Raw genomic sequence first — 22,160 nt, forward strand, 5'->3', positions numbered from 1 at the left:
ATAGTGTTGATTCAATGACTCATTCATACAGAAACTCTCTCTCGCAAACACACTAGGCTTTGTACAGTATACACACACTTCATGTGTGAGGGCTGGTGAATGCTGCAGGCACCAGCATCTAAACTAACACACACACAGACACGCACACACACACAGACAAACGTGCACAGACAACGCTCCCACACTCACACATGCACATGCTAATCCTGCAGGGCATGGGCGAATTTAGGGCAAGCCTGATTAGTAGTGCTACTGCTTATCACCCAGAGCCAGAGAGAGAGAGAGGGAGAGAAAGAGAGAGAGAGAGAGAGAGAGAGGTGGGAGGGAAATTGAGTGAAGGGGGTGAGAGTTGAAGGTATAGCGATGTGCATTCACACAAAGGAATTTTTTTGCAGTCAGTATGAAATCATCCAAATATGAACACACACCACGGGATACCGATACATACGCAGAGGAAGAAGTAGAGTAGTGGAGCTTTATGTGATGAAGTGGGCAATCAGCCACTGTGACCTTGGACCTCCTCCTCCCCTCTATAAACCTGCTCCATCTGTATTCCTGCCTGTCCTGGTGTCCTTGTATCCTTTACTTTCTGATGCCCGGTCCCCTTCATCTTCTCCACTCTTCCCCTTTTCTCCTTTCTCAACCAGTTTTCTTTATACTTGGTAATCCTCCACTTCCCTCAGGACTGTGTAAGTGTGTGTGTGTGTAGGCGTGTGTGTGCGTGTGTTGCTGCTCCCAGTGAGGCAGAACCTCAGAGGAGAGGCCAGTGTTGTGTGTCAGGGTCATTTGGTGTTTTTGATGTCTTCACCTTAGAGTTGAAGAGAAGGAAGGCCAGATACACACTACAGAGTGGGTAATACGGCACATTTACTATGTGATATAGGATATATAGGATGTAAATGGTTTAGGAGTTGTAACTGGGGGCTTTATTAATGCTAATAAATCATTTAGCATCACCTCCACACGTCCTCAACAGTCATAAAATGTTTCTTGCTGAATTACTTAAGTTAAAAGCCACCTTGTTAAACACAACTCTTACGTCCTTTAGCTCACTTTGTAATAGTCTTCACATGGTGTGTTTTTTCAGTTTGGTGTTTTTCTGTTGAGAAATCAGCTTACTGACACTCTGCTCTGATAGGACACGCTGTTTTCTCATTTAGATAGTCACTTCTGGGGCAAAATTGGTTTTATATTTAGTTAAGTGGCAGTAAAATGTTTTACAAACTCTTACATTTGACTTGATGAAATTTGCAGACACATTGGCACACAGGCAATTGTTTACTGAGCCTCTAATAAATTATCTAAGTCAAAGGGAAATTAAGCCGTTAGAAAGACGTTGCTTCAAGGCTCTGTCAAGTGTAGCTGTGAGTTAAGAGTGACCTTGTTTGTTTTGTGTGCTGTCCTGTATTTTGTATAAAGTGTTTCCTCAAGTATTGACCAGGGTCTTTATTTACTAACTGCAGAAGGGATCGGGCTTTTATTTGAAGCAGACTTATATTAGTGACAGGCCCATATATAAATCTCTCTGTTTGATAAGTACATTTCAGTATGAAGCCTCCTTTTTTCTTGATCTGGTCCCATTTTTCCCTGTTAAAGTTTTGTAAATGCTTTATGCTGTTACTGCACAGTTTGACAGGAACATGAACACACAGACACAAGCAGTGACTGAAATGCAAGTAAAAACACTGACAATCAATAATCATGAACAACAAAGTGTTGAAAATAGCATGTTTATATTGCAGATTTAGTTTTTGAAGTGACGGAATCCTGTTTTATGTTTAACTGCCATGCACTTTATGTAATAAGCACCGGGAGTTTGTCCACCTTGTTTTTCTCCAGGCCTTTATGTGGAGCTTTTATTTATATTTGTTTGTGTGGGCCACACCCCAGGCCATTATTAACTTTCATTCGACTACTGGCTTTTATTTGAGGACATATGCATAATATATACATTGTACAGTTTATGATTTAGATATGAGATTGATACTGGCATGTATGGTATTGCATTCAATCTTTAAGATAGATGAAGTATTGCACTTACCTGCCTGCAGTATGTCTCTTTGTTCACTGTTGCATGATTATAAGTAAATGAACACAGAAAATACATTTTTAAACTTCAAGTGTGTCCTTACATCCAGAAATGTCACAGAGATGTTATGCTTTAGCCTCTGTAGCATTCAGCTGCGTGGCTTTATGGAGTGACTGATGCTAACAGAAGCTAAATGATTATCAGTCTCTCTGTAGATCTAGCGAGCACACAGCTTTGATGCTTTGAGGCTTTTGTGAGATCCGTCTATCTACTGAGAAGAGGCTGAAATTGACCATGACTACTACAAGAGAAGGCTTGTCTTTGTCTTTTCACTTAATCTCTCTTGATCTCAGTCGCACATATGAGATAAATGAGACTATGTGATGGTTGTCAAGCCAAAGTTAGAGAAGAACAAGACGTCTAGAGGAGGATATTTCATCTCAACAACGGTGGCACGCCACGCTATTTATGTTTAATTTTGCATTTTCAATTCACATAGTTAAACATCCTTTGTTGAACGCTCTGGCTCCATCTCTGTCTCACTTTAACACACTCTAGAAACTCCTCTTGAGACAGGATATGCCTGAATAGCAGACTTCTGGCATCAATCAAAGCAAAGACAATGAGCCACTTAGGAACAATAAGAAGGGGTTAACCAAACATCACACACACACAAACACAAATGCATTTTTAGTAACCATTTTCATCATCTGGATGCTGGAAGAGACATTGTATTTTTCTTGTTATAAATTATATTCAAATTAAGCTACCATTTATAATAAACTTCACCATGTCTGTGCAGCAGCCAGAACACATTCAGTGGAAGTCAATGTCATTTTTTAAACGTAATGATAGTGGCTGCCTTCCTTTGGGGGATTGGTTGTGTGCATACTCAAAATGTACTGCACCACTTGCTAGAGATGCATTCAGACCCATAAACAGTGGGGGCAGTACATCAGGATGGAAAGTAAGCTCAGCTGCAGACTCTGAACAAAAGACAGCAATCAGGGCGGAAAAGTTTTGTAAACTAATCTACTACGCCACTGCCACTTTTTCTGTGAGGACATGACATATTCTATGTACACACAAAGCATGTGTGGAGGTGTGCAAACACTGACACTCACGTCACAGCTGCCTGTCTGGGTATGTGTTGGTAAAAATCAAGCATGTCACAATAGCAGAGCTTCAGTTATAAAGTAAATGCTTAGCTATATTTTGTGTAGGAATAATGGAATAACTAATTTATATGAAACACAATCATTTATGTTATATTTTAAAAACCACATTCAAGTGTTACACCTGCATTAGAATATATGAGAGGAGGGTCGTCTCATGTTGGATGATGCTAGTCGTCTGCTGTCATAATGCTTGCTGAAGTGTTAGCATGGAGCAGGAGAGCGTGCTAATGGGTATACCATCTAATGGGACAATCTGCCCAAAACGCTGGTGTATTCCTTTAACCTGTGGAGTCCATCTGTCTGGCTGCTGCTGAACAATTCAGAGGAAACAGCAGCTGGAAAGTGGCACTGAGCTGAGTGGATGATAGTGCTATAAATGTGTGTTTCTGTGTGGGACTGTGTTGATCATGCAGCTGTGTCCTGTCTCACCATAGGGGCTGTGTGTGTGTGTGTGTGTGTGTGTGTGTGTGTGTGTGTGTGTGTGTGTGTGTGTGTGTGTGTTAGAGAGTGTGGGGGCCGGAGCATGTGTGTGTGTATGCCTCTCTGCATCTCTTCTCTCCATCCCGTCAGTTTTGATTGACAGATGAAGGAGGGAGGTGTATAATTTATCACTTCCTGGTTGGTCCAATCCCACAGTGCCCTGCAGCCAGAGACCAGAGTTGGTCCCCCAGAGCAAAAGCCAGTATATTAAACCCTTAATGGACATGCCACACACACACACACACACACACACACACACACACACACCACAGACTGTGTTGGTCTCCCTCCCTGGCTGCCTCTCAGTCATGTTTAATTTATAATGAATGAATGATTCATGGAGGGGGAGAGGATTTTGTATTTTAGGACTGCTTATTCATTTATACTCACACCAGTCGCTTTTAAAATATACCCTGGGTGGGATTGTTTTATTTTTAGTGTGTGTAAGGTTGCCAGGTTTTCTAAACACATCATCCATTCGGTTCCTATATCAGTTCCTAATTTTGAGGTAAATCCAGCATTTTGTCTGTTGTCCGAGTTCACATGCACATTCACAACATCATGTTGCTGATAACCACTTTAATAAGCACTGCTCTATTTTTAATATTTATTCATCCAGAGGTTTGTGATGGTCTGTGTGGCGTGCCTCTTCTTTACACACTAACACTTGGCTTCAGTTACATTCTTAAAGCTGCACTAATCAATCTTTTTATAGTAGCAAGTCAAATCAAATGAGTGTGACACGTGAAAAGGGTTGCTTGAGCTTGAGACTAAAGAGTGCAAACCTGCACTTCCCCTGAGCTTCACAATGCTGTTTTAGCCCATTGTTTTCATGTCAGTGTTTTGGTTCAGTCATGCAGCTGTCATGAGCAGGCAGCTGATTTCAGTGAAATACCTCTGATAAACTCTGATAAAGCTCTGTACACTACCTGCCTGGCACCAAACAGCACCAGACAGACAAAGTTAGCAATGCACGAGTAAACATGGTGGAGAATTTAACAGCCAAAGAGCCAGATATATCCCTCAGAGGTCGGTGGAGACCAAAACCAGAGTTAAACACGTTGCTGTGTGCTCTTAGTGTTTTGCTGCCAAAGTCAAAGTTTATATTGATAACGGTTTGAACTTTGCAGAAACATTAAATTGTCTCAAGGTAGTTAAGTAGACTGCATTTGCTGTAGGCAGCAGCTGCATTTTGGATGGCCATATCGTAAGTCCCACTTTTACGTCCCTCGCAGTCTCTTCTATAGCATAGAGCACAGTTTAGACGTTTCAGTGATATAGACACAAACTCGGCCTGCTGTTCTTTGTTTCAACATGTGTCCTTTTACACACATCACATATGAATGTGCACTGCATGTGCAAGACACACAGGCAGGAGGCAATATTTGATACATGGTGAGCTGCAGGCTCCTGCTGTCACAGAGGAGGCCTTTACCCAACCTGCAGAGTGCCCCCTCTTCCCGTGGGACACCTGTCAAATCAAATTTATTCATAAAGTGCTTCTAACAAACAGCTGTGCATGTCATCGTGAAGATAAAAGACAAACAGGAGATTTGAAAACAAGAAACTGCATGTTATACGTCTCTCTGAGGCATGCGTCAGGACTTTTTTTGTGTGTGTGGATGTGTAGGGTGAGGTGTGCGTGAGAAGGGCAGATGGTGTAGCTCTAGGAATCATCTCTCTACATTAGGGTGCACAGCAGGTGGTGGCACTGTGCTCACATGTGTGTGCATATAATATGTGTGTGTATGTGTCGTCGTGTCCTACACAGGACCAGTGTACAAGGACATCTCTCCAGACCTTGCCTTTGGCCTGTGTCACTAACACTCATGTCTACTTCTGTGCGTGTGTGTTTATGTGCGTGTGTGTTTATGTGTGTGTGTGTGTGTGTATTGGACCAGTAGAAGGACGCAGGCTGTGAAGTGAGACTGAAGAAGTGATGTCTTTTAGTGATGTGAGGCTGCAGGGTGATGAAAGGATGGATGGATGACAGAGCAGATGAAGAGAAGTGACAAAGGGGACAAAAATATGAAAAGAAGAAGTTGCCTGACTTTTTTATCTCCTTCAGCTTTCATTTGAAGACGCTTTGATTGACAGATTGAGGAAGGAAGTGTTTATTTTATTAGCTTGGGGTGTAAAAGTGGAAGAACGTACTAAACTACAAAAACTTTTAATCAAGGGCAACACAGAGAAACTTCCCAGATGCATGCATTATACTGGCAGCTTTATTGTACTTGAGGAACAGGAAAACAAATGTGTGTGTCTACTTCTGTCTGTTCTTCGCCTCTGCTTTAACAGACTGTGATCTTGCTCCTCACATTGGCTAATTTTCAGGAAGTGCAGGCCCTCTGCGAGCAAATCAGAGCGAGGCTTGCTTATTTGACTGCCTGGAGGCTTTTAGCCGAGCAGATGGCTCCTTAGTGAATGAGAAATGACATTCATGTGAAATGTTACGGGAAACAGACACAGACTGACTGGATGAGGGAGTCTGGATGGAGGTGGGGGGTGAAGAAAATGTCTGTGATTCAGTTACAGGCAGATGTCAGTGTTTTTTATTTTTTTCCTCAACAGAACAGCACAGACAGGCTCTAAGTGGAAAACCATGTCAACGCCGAGTGCCATTTATCAGAATATCCTAATATGGTACTTTGAGTCCCATCCACCATAACGGGAACAGAGGGTGATTGTAGCAGTTTAAATCTTTCAGTCAACAGCTGCCAACTAGGGGTCATGTTCCTCAAAGGATTTTCCACAAGCTGTATCCCCTTTCGTGTAATTTGGTAAATGTATCAAGTGTAGAGTAAATGTAGAATTATGAGTTAACTGTCTTCCTTTTAGCAATTATCTTAATGAAGGTGGATAAATAAATGCTGCTTTTATCTCATTTGTGCCTACATCAAGCTGCTCTTGTTTGTTTTCCTGCTAAATATTAGTGTGTTACATTGTCGCCTCCTCACCTCTGCCTGCAGAATAGTGCAGGGTGCACGCATGAGTGCTTTTGTTTCCTCCTTTCTTCTCCCTTTCTCTGAATTCCCACATTATCAGGTGAGTTAGAAAAGTCCAATACGGACAGAAATGCTGTACTCTCTCCTTTCTCCCATTTTTTATTATTCAATTCGGTTGCACACGAAGTAGAGGAGAGTGTGTGTGAGTGTTTGTGAGTGTTTGTGAGTGCGTGTTTGAGTCTGTGTGTTTATAGAGATAAGGGTTAAAACATCTTAAGCTCAACTATGTGGGGCATAATTCATGAGCAACTAAAAATACAGTTTAGAGTTACATTAACTGATTTCTGAGAACGTTGCAGGGAAGCACTCCTGATATACCAACAGCTTATCAGGTGCTTATTGCTAACATGCTCGCTAAGAGTTGCCTGCGTAGCCATATCCAGCAATGTCACATAACATTAACACCTTCTCAGTCTGTTTTGGGCCTCTTTCATATTATTTTGACAGTGATACCGATAAATTAATATATGTGAGTACATATTTATACACATATTTTTTCCATAAGCGCTTAAGATAACATAATTTTAATAAAGATCTTCATCAGTCATGTGTCAAATATGGATCAATTCATCTTGCACACATGTTTCCACATGTGTGCAGTTGATGACTAACTCATTATCTTATATCAAGTTGTCTGACTGTTTGCCCAAACAAGGCGTGGGCTTTGTTATTGTCATTAGTCATGTTTTATTAATTGTTCGTTGGTGCAAACACTGAGTAATGTGTGATGAGTAATATGTGATGTATTCTTTTACTCTTGTTGTGTTGTTTGAGGTTAAATTAACATCACAGGCTTTATTCATTAGCATTAGCATTCTTTAATCTGCTCCCTGATGAGTTCAACTGTGGAACAGTGAGTTCCTTTCTTTGTAGTGTTTGTGTGTTTCATTGGGATGCGGTACGATTCAGAAACCAATCACTGGCTCCACCTTCATTGGACACGAGTTTCTCCTGTTTCCTGTTCTCACACTGAACATTTCTGACCTTTTACATGAAAGTCACCAAAGGTCAGCATTGTAGGACTTCAAAACAGCAGCCAAATCCTTCATACACACACACACACACACACTCTCTTACCAGCACTCATACAGCTGTGCTCTTTCCTCCCAGCAGCTGGGACATGAACACACACACACTCACTCACACACACTGATATGCTTTGTCCTGCACTGGATGACAGCGTTGGAGGGAGAGTGACAACAAGGGCTGAAACACAATTCCAAAGCTTTTGGGATTTGATTCATGTGATAGATTTGAGATTAAAGAGACAAATATAGCAGGGATTACACACCATGCGCTATGCAAAAGATCAATTCATTATTTATTATATATCAAGATAATGCATAATTTAGTTTATTGTATTTCGGCTCAGCAGTGGATTTGACTCTGAATTAATAAATGTGGAAGCTTAAAATAGAAGTAAATAGATGGAAATCCAGAAGGATGTATGTAGTGTAACGATACAAAAACGGAGAGAAACGGAAGCAAGTTGATATTTGTCACAAAAAAAGTGTGTGAAAGGACAGGGTGAAACGAGGGTCACTCTCATCTCTCTCGCCTTTTCTCATCCCTCATTCCTTCATCTATTTAAACCTCTTGTTGGGAATATGGTGTTTGATTAATCTCATCTTGTCAGCCATTTATTCTTACTATTACATGGCTAATGGAAGCACTAATCATATTTATCTTTAGATCTTGCAGCGCACTTTCCTGTAAATCTCAGTTGCTTCCAGCTCTGAGTGCTTCCTCTAGAATTGTTGCTGGATGATTGACAGCAGGACTAATATCTCATGAATCTTGAAAATCTCATCCTCCTTTTCTCCTTTTCGTCTTCAGACAACATCCTTGGTCCGGACAGGTTCAGGGGCGTCACCAACTTCAGCACCTTTCTACTGGACCGCTCATCAGGCGTGCTGTTCCTGGGTGCCCGGGATGCCATACTAGCTGTGGACACCAACAAACTGGACCAACAACCAAACATGGTAGGAGGGGTGTGTGTGTGTGTGTGTGTGTGCTGAGTGAGTGGTCGTTATATTCCTTTATCTGTAAGAAAGGTGCCACATTAATGCCTGTATGTGAAGGGATGCAGTGACTCACAGCATCTAAAGAACAGGAACATTGCTTGTTGGAGTGATGTGATGAGTCTAAACACTGACTACTAATCAGCAACTGATGAGCAAGTGACGATTTTCTCTTGTTCCAGATTGTTTGGGATGTGCCGGAAGAGAAGAGGAGGTCTTGTGTGGCAAAGGGAAAGACAGAGGTAAGAACTGTGTGTGTGTTTCTTTCCCATCGGCGCAGCACCTGTATTCATTCTTTTAACTGTCGAAATGGTGCTACTGACACACATTAATGCCTGTGTGGTTATGCACAGGCATTCATTTTCGCTAAAATTTCTGAAAGCTAAACCTCAATAGATGCGAGGATTCAGATGTGATTAGAAGCTATCAAATCCCAACACTAGTATAATGATATTTCCATCTTTAAATATAACTTTTTTCCAAGAGGCCTCAGAGATGTGAAATGAGCGAGTTCATGGGCCTTTATTTTGTGCTCCAGCATGGACGTGTGTGTGTGTGTGTGTGTGTATGTCACGACCTCGTGCTGTTAGGCATCGGATGGGAAGTTCTGGGATTCATGCCAAGATTTCATCAGGGGTGTGTGTGTGTGTGTGTGTGTGTGTGTTCGTGTACAGAAAGACAGAAAGAGAGTAAGAGTAAGTGAGAGTGCGTGAAGTCACAGATGTCCAGTAACTGTCTGTGGAAAGTGATTAAATAGAGCGTACGGTACACTCAAGTTGCACATCTCATTGTGCTACGACTGCAACAGGAAATCAACCAAAGTGCTTACAGTGAACTAACAGCACACTGGAACTGAGTTTGTTCAGTAATGTCTTACTGATTCATTGGTTTACCGGCCAGTACCAGCTTCAGCATCACGTACCAGCTTCAGTGTTCAGATTACTCTAATGACCTGATGATGCTCAAAAATGTGCGAAAAATGCCTTTAGTCCAGCAAAATGAAGTCACATCAAAAGATAAACAAAGCCAATGGAAGGTCAGCATATTAACAGAGGGGAGGCGCAATTAGTTTTGGCCCATTTTGTACAAACATAACAGCACAGTTTTCTGCTGTTGGAGGAGATAGAGGGGTGAAAGACTGATGATGGGGGAGTGTGTTTTTTTCTGAGAACGCATTGATTACACGATTACATGCGAGTCAGAAGGATAAAGGAGAAGGAGACAGGGAAGGAAATAGGAAGAGGAAGAATGATACACGGGAGTGAGCGAGGAAGCATGAGGAGAAGGACTAGAGAGGAGAGACAAGTCAATAGACTCAACAAGGAACTACCTTGAAGTTGACCCAGAGAGACGTGTGTGTGTGTGTGTGTGTGTGTGTGTGTGTGTGTGTGTGTGTCATGCAGAACTACAGACTCAGAGAGAAAAATTAGGACAAGTTAGCAGGATTACACAACCCTAACCCCTCTGCTGCCATCTGAAGCATGGTACTAAACACAGGAGATCAGGGATGTTGAAATAGATAAAACACTTTTTCACTAGAAATTTAAGGTAATCACTGAATCATTTCTAAGGCAGAACAACACATCATGAATGTGTTAATGATCCACCAAATCCCATTTTAACTGTCATTGAGTTCATTTACGTGTCAACAGCTGTTGACTCACCTGTGATTATTATTTGGTGTTGACTGGAGAGGAGTTTTCCTTTCATAGAATACATTCAAGTTTGTGCTGTGGAGGTGGTACAGTGGTTTCATCTGAGCTCTCAGCTGAGAACAGCTGCCTGCTGCGGTCCAGTAAAGTTGCAGGCCCGAAAACCAACACAATGAGCGGAAAGATGCTGAAAGTCTGCGCACAACTGAGGGATTTGTCACTACAAACTGTGTGCGTCACTTTACCCGTGATGGTTTGATCCATGCATGATATGAAAATAGAGATTATAGCAGCGTGAATGGAGGTTCAGAGAGGAGCATGAAGTGAAGAGAATTTCCATGTCCACACACACACACACACACACACACACACACACACGTAATTCCCTGTAATTACAGTAAACCTGCTCTCAGTAAACAAGTATTAGTTAGCATGGTGGCAGGACATTTAACTTCCACAGTGAGCTCTAAATCTACAGAAGCTAATGGAGGCACAATAATAATTATAATCTTCAACACACTGACTAGAATAGAATAAAATAGAATAGAGTTGAACAGAATAGAGCCATTTGATTCACCCCAGGCCAGTGTGTGAATGAACATCATTAGTATGAATGAGGATAATTTGGACCAATGAAATGGCTAATCCCAAGATGATCCCATTGTTACCAGTCTGAGCTCTCTTTCTCGCTCTCCGGCTCCCTGTCCATCTCACGTGGGACAGCACCAGTGTGAGGGCGGGTGGGGGCTGATTTGGGTGAAATGATCTGGGCATCAGAAGGGATCAGGTCTCTATGGGGCGAAGGTGACTCAGGCCTGGAGCTCATCCAAGATGACATGCAAGCTTACTAAAAATCGCCTGCGTCATGGTTTCATGGTAACTGGGGAGGGACAATAGAGGTGTTTTTCCATAACAGCTGTGGACTGAATATGCATGACCAAAGAGAGGAGGGATAAAAAAAAGAGAAGGGAGCTCAGCAAATACATCATCCATGAGCAGTGTTTTTGTGTATTGTTTATGCATGAAAATGAGTGGTCTTCAGTTGCAGTGTGCATGTGTGTTTTAGTGGGTTGGTCTCTGCTGGTAGCACTGGGGGTCTCGAGTGTCTCTCCCAGCAGTGGGGGTCTCCAATTTCCAATCAGAATCATTGATACTCCGACTGTCCTCAGTATTGCAGTCTTTCTCCTAAAGCTCTGTGTGGTTCATCAGGAACATTTCTGCTCACAGACTAAAACAGACATGATTTGGGTTCTAAGGCTGGATATCTACAGTATGTTATTTGTGACACTCACTGTAACAAAGTGATCACAGCACTAAACACTGGTACACTGAGAGTAACACTGATTTTTAGCTCAGACATTGTACTTTATCATGTATCAAGTTAACCCTTTCTACTGTTACTGAAACTGAATGTCCTCTTTTACATCATATCTTTTATGATGCTGAAACTGACCCAGTCCATTTATAATCTAATGCTAAATCTATTAGATAGATGCGTACAGTATACAGTGGAAAACAGATTTTATTTAGCTCTAAAGTTCTTTCTTGCTTTCTTTCTTTATTTCTGGGTGTTTGTCTCCCCCTGCAGGTCGACTGTAACAACTACGTTCGTCTGTTGGAGTTTCTGGACGACGGGCGCGTCTACGTGTGTGGCACCTACGCCTTCGACCCCCAGTGTGCCTTCCTGGTCAGTTAGTGTGTGTGTGCGTGCGTGCGTGTGTGTGTGTGTGTGTGTGTGTGAGGCCTTCCTCCTTCCTTCCTTGTCTGCATTTGTGAATTTGTATTTGAGTAAGACATTATAGGGCAGATCTATGCATGAGAATCTTATGATCTGTGGTACCATTGTGCACACATACATGCACACACACACACACACACACACACGCTGTTATCCAATCACTGTGGTAAGATTTAGTCAGACTCCTTGACACAGCTTTAGAGTCACAAAAGCTTTTAACTCAAAAAGAGCATGAATAGAGTCAATTGTAATGACATTTTAAGCAGACACCCCGTAGAGGTCAAATTAATTTAAGTAATTCATTTAGAGGATAATAAATCACAAGCCAGCTGTGAAGAAAGAAAAATCTACATACTTACAATCAATCAGTGTTGCCCTTGTAGTCCTAACTTATCCCTTTCCTTTCCTGTCGTTCTCCAGGAGCTCTCCTCCTTCACCCTGGAGAAAACTGAGGATGGGGGGGTGAAGATGGAGACTGGGAAGGGCAAGTGTCCCTTTGAGCCCAGTCAGCACTACACAGCTGTTATGGCAGGTGGGACTGCACAGATGAGCGTCTGACTAATCGACGGGTTCATGGACTTGTTTGTTTGTTGTCTGGCTCACCAGGTTATCGGCCTTAGATATTTCTTTTATTCAGTATTTCGGTGTGCATTACTTAAGTAGAAGTCTCCTTTGTTTAGGTGGGACCCTTTATACAGCAGCCACCAGTAACTTCCTTGGAACGCTGTTCGACATCTCCAGGGCAACGGGCCCTGAGCAGGAGCGCATCCGAACTGAGCGATCCATCAACTGGCTGAGTGGTGAGACACTCATGCGTGCTTGCACACACTCACACATTTGTAAACCCCCAAATTCATGTATGTTGACATGCACAGTGGTGTGTGTGTGTGTGTGTGTGTGTGTGTGTTTCTCAGACCCAGAGTTTGTGAGCTCTGCCTTCATAGAGCAGTCAGACAGCAGCCCGACAGGAGACGATGACAAAATCTACTTCTTCTTCACTGAGGTGGCCAAAGAGTATGACCTCTACACCAAAGTTAAAGTGCCCAGGGTGGCACGAGTCTGCAAGGTAATGCAGCGCCTTGAGAGAATGATGTATTGATCGGCTGGTTGATCGCCTCATGTATTCACCGTCTGGCCTCTCTGTCTCCCCCGGCCTGCTCAGTCTGATGTGGGAGGGATGAAGACTCTGCAACGACGGTGGACCACCTTCCTCAAGGCTGAGCTGGTGTGTGAGGACAAACCCAGCAGTCAGCGCTACAACATCCTAACTGATGTTTTCACCACGCAACACACACCGGGCGACCCCAGCAGCACACACTTCTATGGACTGTTCACCTCCCAGTGGTGAGCTGAGGAACAAGCAGGGGCGAAGGGAAAACCAGAGCTTCTCTCTCTCAAAAACTGTGATCTTCATAAAGGAAGAACAGTAAAAGCTATACTGTAGGGTATATATATGTAAAGGATATTAGGGAACTAAACTCTTAGTAGTAAAGCTCATAGAACAGATCCTGTGTGTCAAAGTGATGGTTGGGCCAACATTTTGAGGAACAGGCATTTTCAGGACAATAATACCATTTTCATATTAGTCCTTTAAATATGAAGCTCCATCCAGGAGCTAAGCTTAGCATAAACACTGGATGCATGGGGAACTGGCTCGTCTGGCTCTGTCCAAAACCTCTGAAGCTAATAAACATGTTTTACCACATTTGTTTACTCCATACAAAGAGTTACTACAAGACAGAGCTATGCTAGCTATTTCCCCTTGTTTCCAGGCATGATTTAATGCTGACCGGTCTTTCTTTTTCTTAGGGAGCATGAAGAGTTATCGGCAGTGTGTGTGTTCAGTCTGTCTGACATCAGTAAAGTGCTGGATGGTCCCTTTAAAGAGCTGAAGAAGACCTGTGAGAACTGGATCAACCCTGAACCTGTTCCCACACCAAGGCCTGGCCAGGTACAGTGTACTATCACCATTCTTCTCTATACTATGCCTTTCCTGCTATATTTACTTTAATGATTAACAAGTTACTTTTCCCCCTTCCTTGTGTATTTTATAGTGCCTGAACAATGCTTTGAAGACTGAGGGGTTCGAGTCGTCCCTGAAACTCCCTGACAAGGTGTTGACATTTGTGAGGGACCACCCCCTGATGGAGAACAGTGTCACTGCTGCACCCCTGCTGGTCCGAAAGGGAATCAGATACACCAAGCTGGCTGTGACGCAGACGGGCAGAGGAGAGGAGCAGAGAGGAACTGTGCTGCACCTTGGAACAGGTGAGGGAGGACGAGGAGGCTGGGATCAGAAGAAAGGGGAATATATGTAAGACAGAAAATGTGAAGAGATGAAGTCAAACTGGCAGATAAAAGTTGAACTGCGATTTAGATTGTGATACGAAATAAACTGAATGAAATGTTATAAATAAGGGAAAAAAGGGATTTATTCTTCAGCGTGTGTTTGTGTGCGTTGCAGACCGGGGAGAGCTCCACCGGGTGGCAGTAGTGGGCCAGAACGCCACCCTACTGCAGGAGATTCCTCTGTTCACCTCAAAGGAGCCTGTCAACAATATTTTACTGCACCAGGTAGAGCATTTGCACATTCGTTTACACACACACTGCACAAACACACAGACGCATATATTAATCTCCAGTGCTCAGAAGTATCCGTGCTTTCTCTCAGTGACTCTGTCATGGCTCTGTCATGTTTCCAGGGCCGGGCTCTGGTGGGCACCCCTCTGTCTCTGGCTCGGGTCCCGGCTGAAGGCTGCGCTCTGTATCCCAGCTGTGAGGTGTGTGCCAGAGCCAGAGGACTGGGCTGTGAGTGGAGCATAAATGATGAAGCCTGCAGGCCCACAACGCTACAGTGAGTACTACAGCAACAGACCACCAAAGTAGAGGCACACAGCAGCAGTATTGGTTTGGTTATGTGGAAAAACGGGCACATAATTTTCTTTAGTGCACATTCATTCATCATCGTGTGTATTTTCTTTCAAACCTTTAAAAATGACTTTTACACCTTCACACACCTTTTTAGTTATAGCATTAAAGTAACATGGTAATGTAAGAAACATACATGGAACTGTAGTTGTCTATCACATCATAATTATTTAAGCACTCTAACAAAAACATGTACAAAAGTGTAAGAGTGTGACCCATTTTGCGTGTGTGTGTGTGTGTCCAGGCCTGGTCCAGGTGATATCGTAGATGAGGCCTTGAGAAAGTGTGATACAGAAGAGGGTAAGTGTATCTCATTTCTATACTTTCATTTGTAGATCACTGACTGTAAACACTCTGTTACTGTTCTCCTGTTATTCACCTCTCTCCTGTCTCCCTGCTTGTTGTCTCCTCCAGGGCGATGCACCCCGTCCTTCAGGGAGCTGCGGGTTTCTTTGGGTCTGCGTCTGCTGTTGCCATGTGTGCAGCTGTCTCCCAGGCCCTGTAGCTGGGAACACCCCCCCCACAGACACACCCGGCAGCACCACTCTGACCTGGAGGTGACTGTCACAGAGGACAGCCTTGGAAAATATGTCTGCACATGCCAGGTACCAGGCATTTTTCTGTAAATTTAAAATGTAAATGATAAATTCAGGTCATTTTTATCAGCAGTCTGATTATACTTTCATTTTCACTTACAGTAAAACAAGGTGGAAACAGATTAAACAACTCTGTCTTCTTCTCTGTCATGTTGTTTTGCTCCAGGAGGCAGGACCAGGCATCAGAGACCCCACCCCCTGCCGTAGAGCAGCCTACCACCTCACAAAAGGGGGCCCCACAACTGGAGAAACAGTGGCGATAGCAGGAAGCCGTCACGTCCTGGCCATCTACATCCTTTTCTTCTGCGGGGGTTTAGCACTTGGTGCATTTCTCCTCTACTTTGTGACCCATCGGCGCAGCATTGCTCGTCAGGGCCGACACCTGCCAGATAATTCGCTGTCGTCAGAGAAGGGGCGGGACTTGCTGGGCTCGTCAGCCACGCCTCAGTCCCCCAGCAGTGCCAGCCTGCTGTCTGAGGGATTCAGATTGACAGAAAAACGGAACGGGACATCGACCACAACCACCACCACCACGCTCCACAGCAACCAGGGGAATGGTGGTCACCATGGCAACAGCTACAGCGGCACCCTGATCCACAGTAACCCCAGCAATGGCAATGGGAATGCCCTGTATGCCAACTGCAACACAAGCAGCAGTGGGCTGAAGTTCACCTCTGAAATTTTAGCTGCAGACCTGCTGGATGGAAGGACTGGGGAGAGGGGGAAGGAGAGGGGGAGGCCCGAGGGGGTGCAGAGGGAGTCGGGGGAGGACGAGGTGGATGCGGGGCTGGTGGACGGTGTAGGTGAAGGGATGAAAGGACTAGAAGAGGAGTTGGCCAGCTTTCCCATGTTTAAATCACCAGCACCACTGGCTCAGTGTGAAGAAAGTTCGATATGAAAAGTGTGACATACTATTATTATCTACTATTGATCACCACCATTTTGCATCCTCCAAATAAACTGAATATTACTGGGAGAAATGCAAAATGGCTACTGCCAAATGCCTTTGAACGGGAGCTGTGGCATGAAGAGAGACTACAGAGATATATGAGAAATATATGATAAGTTTATGCCTGAGCATGTGGCAGAGGCATGTGGAAAGAACTGCCAGAGAGGAAACGTATTCCAGGGCTGTGAGTCACTCAGGATGAGAGCCACAGCTGAATAAATGATGTAAAGATGTATATAAAAAATGTAAATACAAGCAGTGTGAACATGACTGTGGACATGGAGCTGATACGGCTCAATTTAAACATTACAAAGAATCAAAGATGAAATGTCTACATGTGTAGACATGGAAAAGCCATATTGTCTTTTTCCTTAACTTCTGTTGTTGTTTTCTCGTTCTCTTCTCCTGACGGCACTGCAAAAGAAAAGTGCACTTTGAATCTCTCAGCACCTCTCTGTCTCTCTCTATTTCTGTTCCTTTCTCTGGCGCACCACTCAAATCCCAGACCTGTACAGGTCCAAAGGCACCAAAGGACCGCTGAGCCATAGACTGCTCAGTCAGACTGCACCGGTCCTGGGCTTCAAACGCAGAGATGTCACTGTCAGAGACTGAAGAACCATAGATCCACTGCGGAGCCCTCAGATGGACTGCAGTGACTGTGACAGGGCTGTCCCTGCCTCACTGCTGCAGAGGTGAAGAGAAAGATGGGGTTGAAAGTCACCCATCTGATTTGTGTCAGTGTGAAGTCAAGGCTAACTCTTCACAGTTACTGTGACAGAAGGCGAACAGTTTTTTAGAGGTATGTGAAATCCATGTCAGCCTCATGGAATGGACCTTGCCAGACACAAAGCCACCATCACCCTGTTTTTGTGAGTGTGGATGTCAACATAAAATGTATTGTTTTTGTCATGTTGTTTTGTAATAAAGCCTAAAAAGTTACTGTTAACCCGGTATCACTGTTCCCATATTGTCTGCTGACAATCTGAATGTGACAAAGTTCAAGGATTTGAAACAAACGGTGTCATGTGCTTCTTTTACTGAAATGGACCAAACCTAAGTAAGTAAGTAAATCCTGCTATTTGCAAAAGTGTGTGAAGTTGTCTGTGGCTAGAGCTGAGTGTGTATTCAGAACATTTTAAGATACGAAATACACTGATTATACCTATAAAACCTATTTTACTCAAATGCACTTTCAGTTAAATCTTTGACTATGTCACAGGCATACTATCATCATCATCATCATCATCATCAAGTATCTTAAAGGAATAGTTTGACATTTTGGAAAACACATTTTGTTGCCAAGAATAAGATGAGAAGATTTATTCCCCTCTGTATGGAAAAATTGCAACTGGCTCATAATGAAATACAAACATTTATGTCTGCGTTTTCACGTGTGTTTAATTTCTCACTTTTTCATCATTTAGTGGCTTTACATGATAAAACATTTCAGGAGCCACTACGTGCACAACCAGTGGCCTGTGCTCCGTGTTTGGGAGTTCAGCTTTGAATGAGAAATAGCACTTTATATTTTACACCAAATATTTCATGACAGTGAAGTGCTCCTTCTGCCCTCTCACTGACTTATTATCAGTGGATGAAGAGCATGTCCTCCATCTTGGCTCCAACCACTCAAAGGGACGACAAAGCAGCAAGAGTTGATCGTCAATGATGTCTTCAGATTTCTTAATTTCTTTGTCTCTGCATCATCTAGAATTTAAAGTCTAGTTTAACTGTACAAATATAACCATTTATTGCATATATGTTGTCATCACAGGCACACTGAGAAACTGGTATCGCTCTTTGTGTAATCCTGCTGGATACTGCAGCGTTTTGGATCTTGTGTGAGTGTATGGTGCATGAGAGTATGTGTCAGCATATGTTTAGAATACTTCCTGCAAACAATAAAAGCTATGTACTTCCTGCCTGCTGGTTTCAAAGTCATTTGGTAGCACAATAGGAACGTGTGATTGCAGAACATTGACCTTAGATATTTCAACTTTTTTTGGGTAGAATTTTAAAATTTGAGAACAGATAGAAAAAGACCATTTTTGAAAATCTCTAGCATAGGAGTTTTTCCGTTTCTACTTTATTTGATCTTTTATCGCCCTAACGGTGAAGGAAATAGAGTTAGAAGTGACAAAGTGTACAAATGCAGGAACAGGGTTATTGTGTAACCACAGTGCTTATAATTTCTGTTCGAATTGTCTGCATAAAATTCTAGCAACTGTTCTTTGCTCAGAGGTAAATATTTTTGGTTATATGCCCACAAGGAGCATAGGGAAGAGTGAAATCATCCAAATCTCATGACTTTATTTCAACCGTCAAGTAATTCATCAGGCTTTCTGTAGCCAAAAAGCCTGAAGTCCTCCTCATAGAGCTTGTACAGCCTCCTCCTGTCCTCCAGGGGCACCGCTCTGAACCAGTCCAACACCGAGCCAGAGGAGGTCATGTTTTCATAGGAAGGAGGGAACTTGATGTCGTTGTCCAGCTTTAATATCTTCAGCAGCTGCTCAGCATCCTCCTGAAGAGTCTCCTGATGGCCGACGAAATCATACCTCCGAAAAAACACAATGTCAGACTACACTAACTACAGGTGAATTGGTAATGCCAAAAGGGGCATTCCAACAGTTCTACACATGACGATGAGTTTACTTGTGGGAAGGAGGAAAACTATTCAGCCTGTGAAAAATGTTGTAAGGTTGGGGTCTAGGTGCATTATGGGATGGCTTTTGCACATTGCCTCTTCTAGGGACTAAAAGTCAGTATGTTTTGGCCTTATGGTCCTGGTTGAGCGAAATTGCCTTTCACTGTGGTCAATTCAAGAATCATTTTTTTGAAAACCAGACATCGAATAAATAACTAAGAATACAAAACCCCACTGCTGGCAACTGGGCCTGTAGCTGGGGTTTGAAAAATGCTGAGGTCATGAAAAAAGCTGTTGTATGTTTATAATTCTGCTGCTGAAATAATAAATGATAAAGTTTGTTTTTTTAAAGACATTGAGTGTGAAAAAAGTCAGCCTTTAAAAAAACCTCCATGTGTAATTTGTGGGTATTTGTTTAATGGTAACTCCTTGTCAGGTCAATGAACGCTCCACATTTGCAGAAACAACAACTTACTGTATGAGGCAGGGATGGCACAGGCGGTTCATCTGCCTCCAGTGGGGTTCAAAGGGCTCTTGTGTCTGTGGGTCCAGCAGGTACTGAATAAAGTTGTAAAATGACAGGTGAACACCGGATGCAAACGCCTCGTCCACTGTCTGTGGTGGATTGGACTGGTTGCCATACAGGCGCAGGATGTCCCGTGCAAAGTTTTGATAGTAGTACTCATTGTGCCGCAGGAACTTGTCTCTGTAGGCAGATATGAGACGGACAAATGGGTCCCGGACAAACAGGAACTTGGTGTAGTGCTTCAGCTTTGCCTGTAATCAACAAACAAGTATAAATCAGCCCATTTACCCTCTTCTGACTGAGTCATCTACTTCTGAATCTAACATGACTTACACTCCGTAACACTCATACTGACCTTCAGCTCTATTCTTGGGAAGCTGTTTAGGAGAGTGAGCTTGTTGGGGATGTGGACCAAGTCAGCAGGTATGGACATGGGGTCATGATACGGCTCGCTCTGGTTCAGGACAAACATAACTCTCTTCCAGTTGGTACACGCCACCTGTACATAACAACAGGAGTCTCTCAGTAAAAGAATTTAGTTACTAAATCAAGTGGAAGGCAGTGCTGCACCTATGTTTACATTGTGTACTGTAAGTGTGTGTTCATGTCTGTATCACCTTGGGAATATAACAGTAGATGATGCCGTGATTGTCGTCCACAATGAGGTTCTTCAGGTCTTCATCACTCATGTCTTCTAAACTGTGCTTCCCGTCAGAAAAAGCCTCTCTGTCACTATCACACATTTCCCGTAGCAGCTGCTTTTTCAGCTCCTGCAGCTGATGGACCCTCTCTGCTGTCATAAGAAGATTAAGAACATGTGCTGTAACTGTCTAAAATGATCAGGGCTTAACTATTATTGATTTAGGGTGGTTTTTCTCTTGAGGAGATGACAGGCAGAGGCCAAATATTTGACTTTTTTGAAAGCCCCACTTGGCTAAAGACAGGAACTGTATGACGTCTAATCCATAAGTAATCAGGGGTGAGGTCGCACATCCACTGTCAACTAAGCCGCTTCATTTCACATGCAGTGGAGCACAAAATACAAATAAAATGCTATTCAAATAAAACAAGCCTGTTTCTAACCAGGAGGGACAGTAAGAAATTCACACACACACACACACACATATATCGTACCTCTCTTTTCTTGAAAAATTTCCCATTGGTAAAAGGGCACTATAATGGCAAACATGGATCCCACAAATCTGAGGAGCAGCAGGGCTCTTCTGCATGCTGTCATGGCCAGAGTTATTCGACGTGTCAGCCTTTGTCACTGGACCAGAAACCATAAAAGTATAGAGACTGTAAGAAATTTCAAGGACTCTTGGGTGATTAAGGATATCCACCATTATCCCTCATGATGCAGCCATTATGTATGCATGGATTATTTGGGTATTTGTTGTAATTCTCTTTTTGAACAATGGGTGATATGTGAGTGTGGGAGGTCATGTGTGTGTGAGCATGGTTTTTGACCATGTAGCCATGCACGCACTTTTGTTTGTTTGGTGTATTATATTACAATAAGTAGTACTGAAGTTGTCTGTCACAAAGTATGTGCTTCCACTAGTTTTAATCCAGTTTAGCAATCATCAGATGGCTTGGAATAGCAACACTCATTACACCTTATTTCTTTTCCTTATCAAACACTGTATAAACCAGTCACAAAAGATGCCCATACACACTGTACCAAAACTATTGAAAAACTGCATTGTAACACATATTACACATAGTAAAATACTTCTTTTATACTTAATAATAACATAATAATTCTAATACTTCTTTACTTCTTTTTTTAATACTACTTTTTCATAACACTGTGACTCAGTATGATTCTAAAATCCACAATTAAATCAAGTCGCATGCATTTGATTTTTCAAATGTAGTAGTGATAACGAAATAAATCAAAGTCTATTAGTAGAGAAATCATTTTCATTATTTGTCATTTTATGTCAGCTATTTTAATGTCATTCAGTCACTCTGCAGCATTCTGAATATCACTCATTATCAATCATCCCATCACTCACCTGCCAAGTTCTTCAGTAGATGATCTGAATCCCTGAGAGAAAACCCCTAATGAGCAGCTCAGGCTACAGACACATGTCCGGATACTGTTTGCATCTTACTGAGATGTTCACCTCACAGGTGCACTGTGAGGACTTTGAGCGGAGCAAAAACCAAATACGAGCACAGAAATGGAGAGGGTAGTAGCCAATATTGTCTCTGCAACATCCTCCTCCAGGCTGTGCCACTCAGCCACGCCTCCTTACTTAAGTGCCTAGTCTGATAAAAGTCGTGATCTTTCCAACTGTTTCATTTGTCTTGTCTTTTCAAACAAATGGTGAAAGGTGATTTTCACTGAAAATGCAAGGCCAAATGAAAATTGTTCTGTGATATTGTCTGAATGCATTGCCACATTT

At 42.8% G+C, this 22,160-nt stretch overlaps 2 protein-coding genes across 2 annotated transcripts in view; one reads left to right on the forward strand and one right to left on the reverse strand.

Annotated features, from left to right (window-relative positions):
* sema4f (sema domain, immunoglobulin domain (Ig), transmembrane domain (TM) and short cytoplasmic domain, (semaphorin) 4F) overlaps positions 1-17,515 on the forward strand; it is a 48,843-nt gene extending 31,328 nt beyond the window's left edge. The window contains exons 2-15 of the mRNA XM_070854956.1: positions 8,529-8,674; positions 8,896-8,955; positions 11,954-12,052; positions 12,524-12,635; positions 12,784-12,903; positions 13,018-13,169; positions 13,266-13,447; positions 13,913-14,054; positions 14,158-14,371; positions 14,568-14,677; positions 14,806-14,957; positions 15,276-15,331; positions 15,446-15,636; positions 15,794-17,515. Coding sequence (XP_070711057.1) covers positions 8,529-8,674; positions 8,896-8,955; positions 11,954-12,052; positions 12,524-12,635; positions 12,784-12,903; positions 13,018-13,169; positions 13,266-13,447; positions 13,913-14,054; positions 14,158-14,371; positions 14,568-14,677; positions 14,806-14,957; positions 15,276-15,331; positions 15,446-15,636; positions 15,794-16,525 — 2,468 coding nt within the window. The 3' untranslated portion in view covers positions 16,526-17,515. The remainder of the gene's footprint in view (positions 1-8,528; positions 8,675-8,895; positions 8,956-11,953; positions 12,053-12,523; positions 12,636-12,783; positions 12,904-13,017; positions 13,170-13,265; positions 13,448-13,912; positions 14,055-14,157; positions 14,372-14,567; positions 14,678-14,805; positions 14,958-15,275; positions 15,332-15,445; positions 15,637-15,793) is intronic.
* A 1,356-nt stretch (positions 17,516-18,871) lies between these two features.
* On the reverse strand, positions 18,872-21,871 carry LOC139222886 (carbohydrate sulfotransferase 12-like). The gene is made up of 6 exons (XM_070854784.1): positions 21,768-21,871; positions 20,881-21,016; positions 20,364-20,539; positions 20,102-20,245; positions 19,696-19,997; positions 18,872-19,131 (listed from the first exon to the last, which is right to left on the reverse strand). The coding sequence occupies exons 2-6, from the start codon at positions 20,981-20,983 to the stop codon at positions 18,891-18,893; spliced, it is 966 nt and encodes a 321-aa protein (XP_070710885.1). The 5' UTR covers positions 20,984-21,016; positions 21,768-21,871; the 3' UTR covers positions 18,872-18,890.
* Positions 21,872-22,160: the final 289 nt, after the last annotated feature.

Source organism: Pempheris klunzingeri, chromosome 23 (assembly GCF_042242105.1).
Source record: "Pempheris klunzingeri isolate RE-2024b chromosome 23, fPemKlu1.hap1, whole genome shotgun sequence".
NCBI classification, from domain to species: domain Eukaryota; kingdom Metazoa; phylum Chordata; class Actinopteri; order Acropomatiformes; family Pempheridae; genus Pempheris; species Pempheris klunzingeri.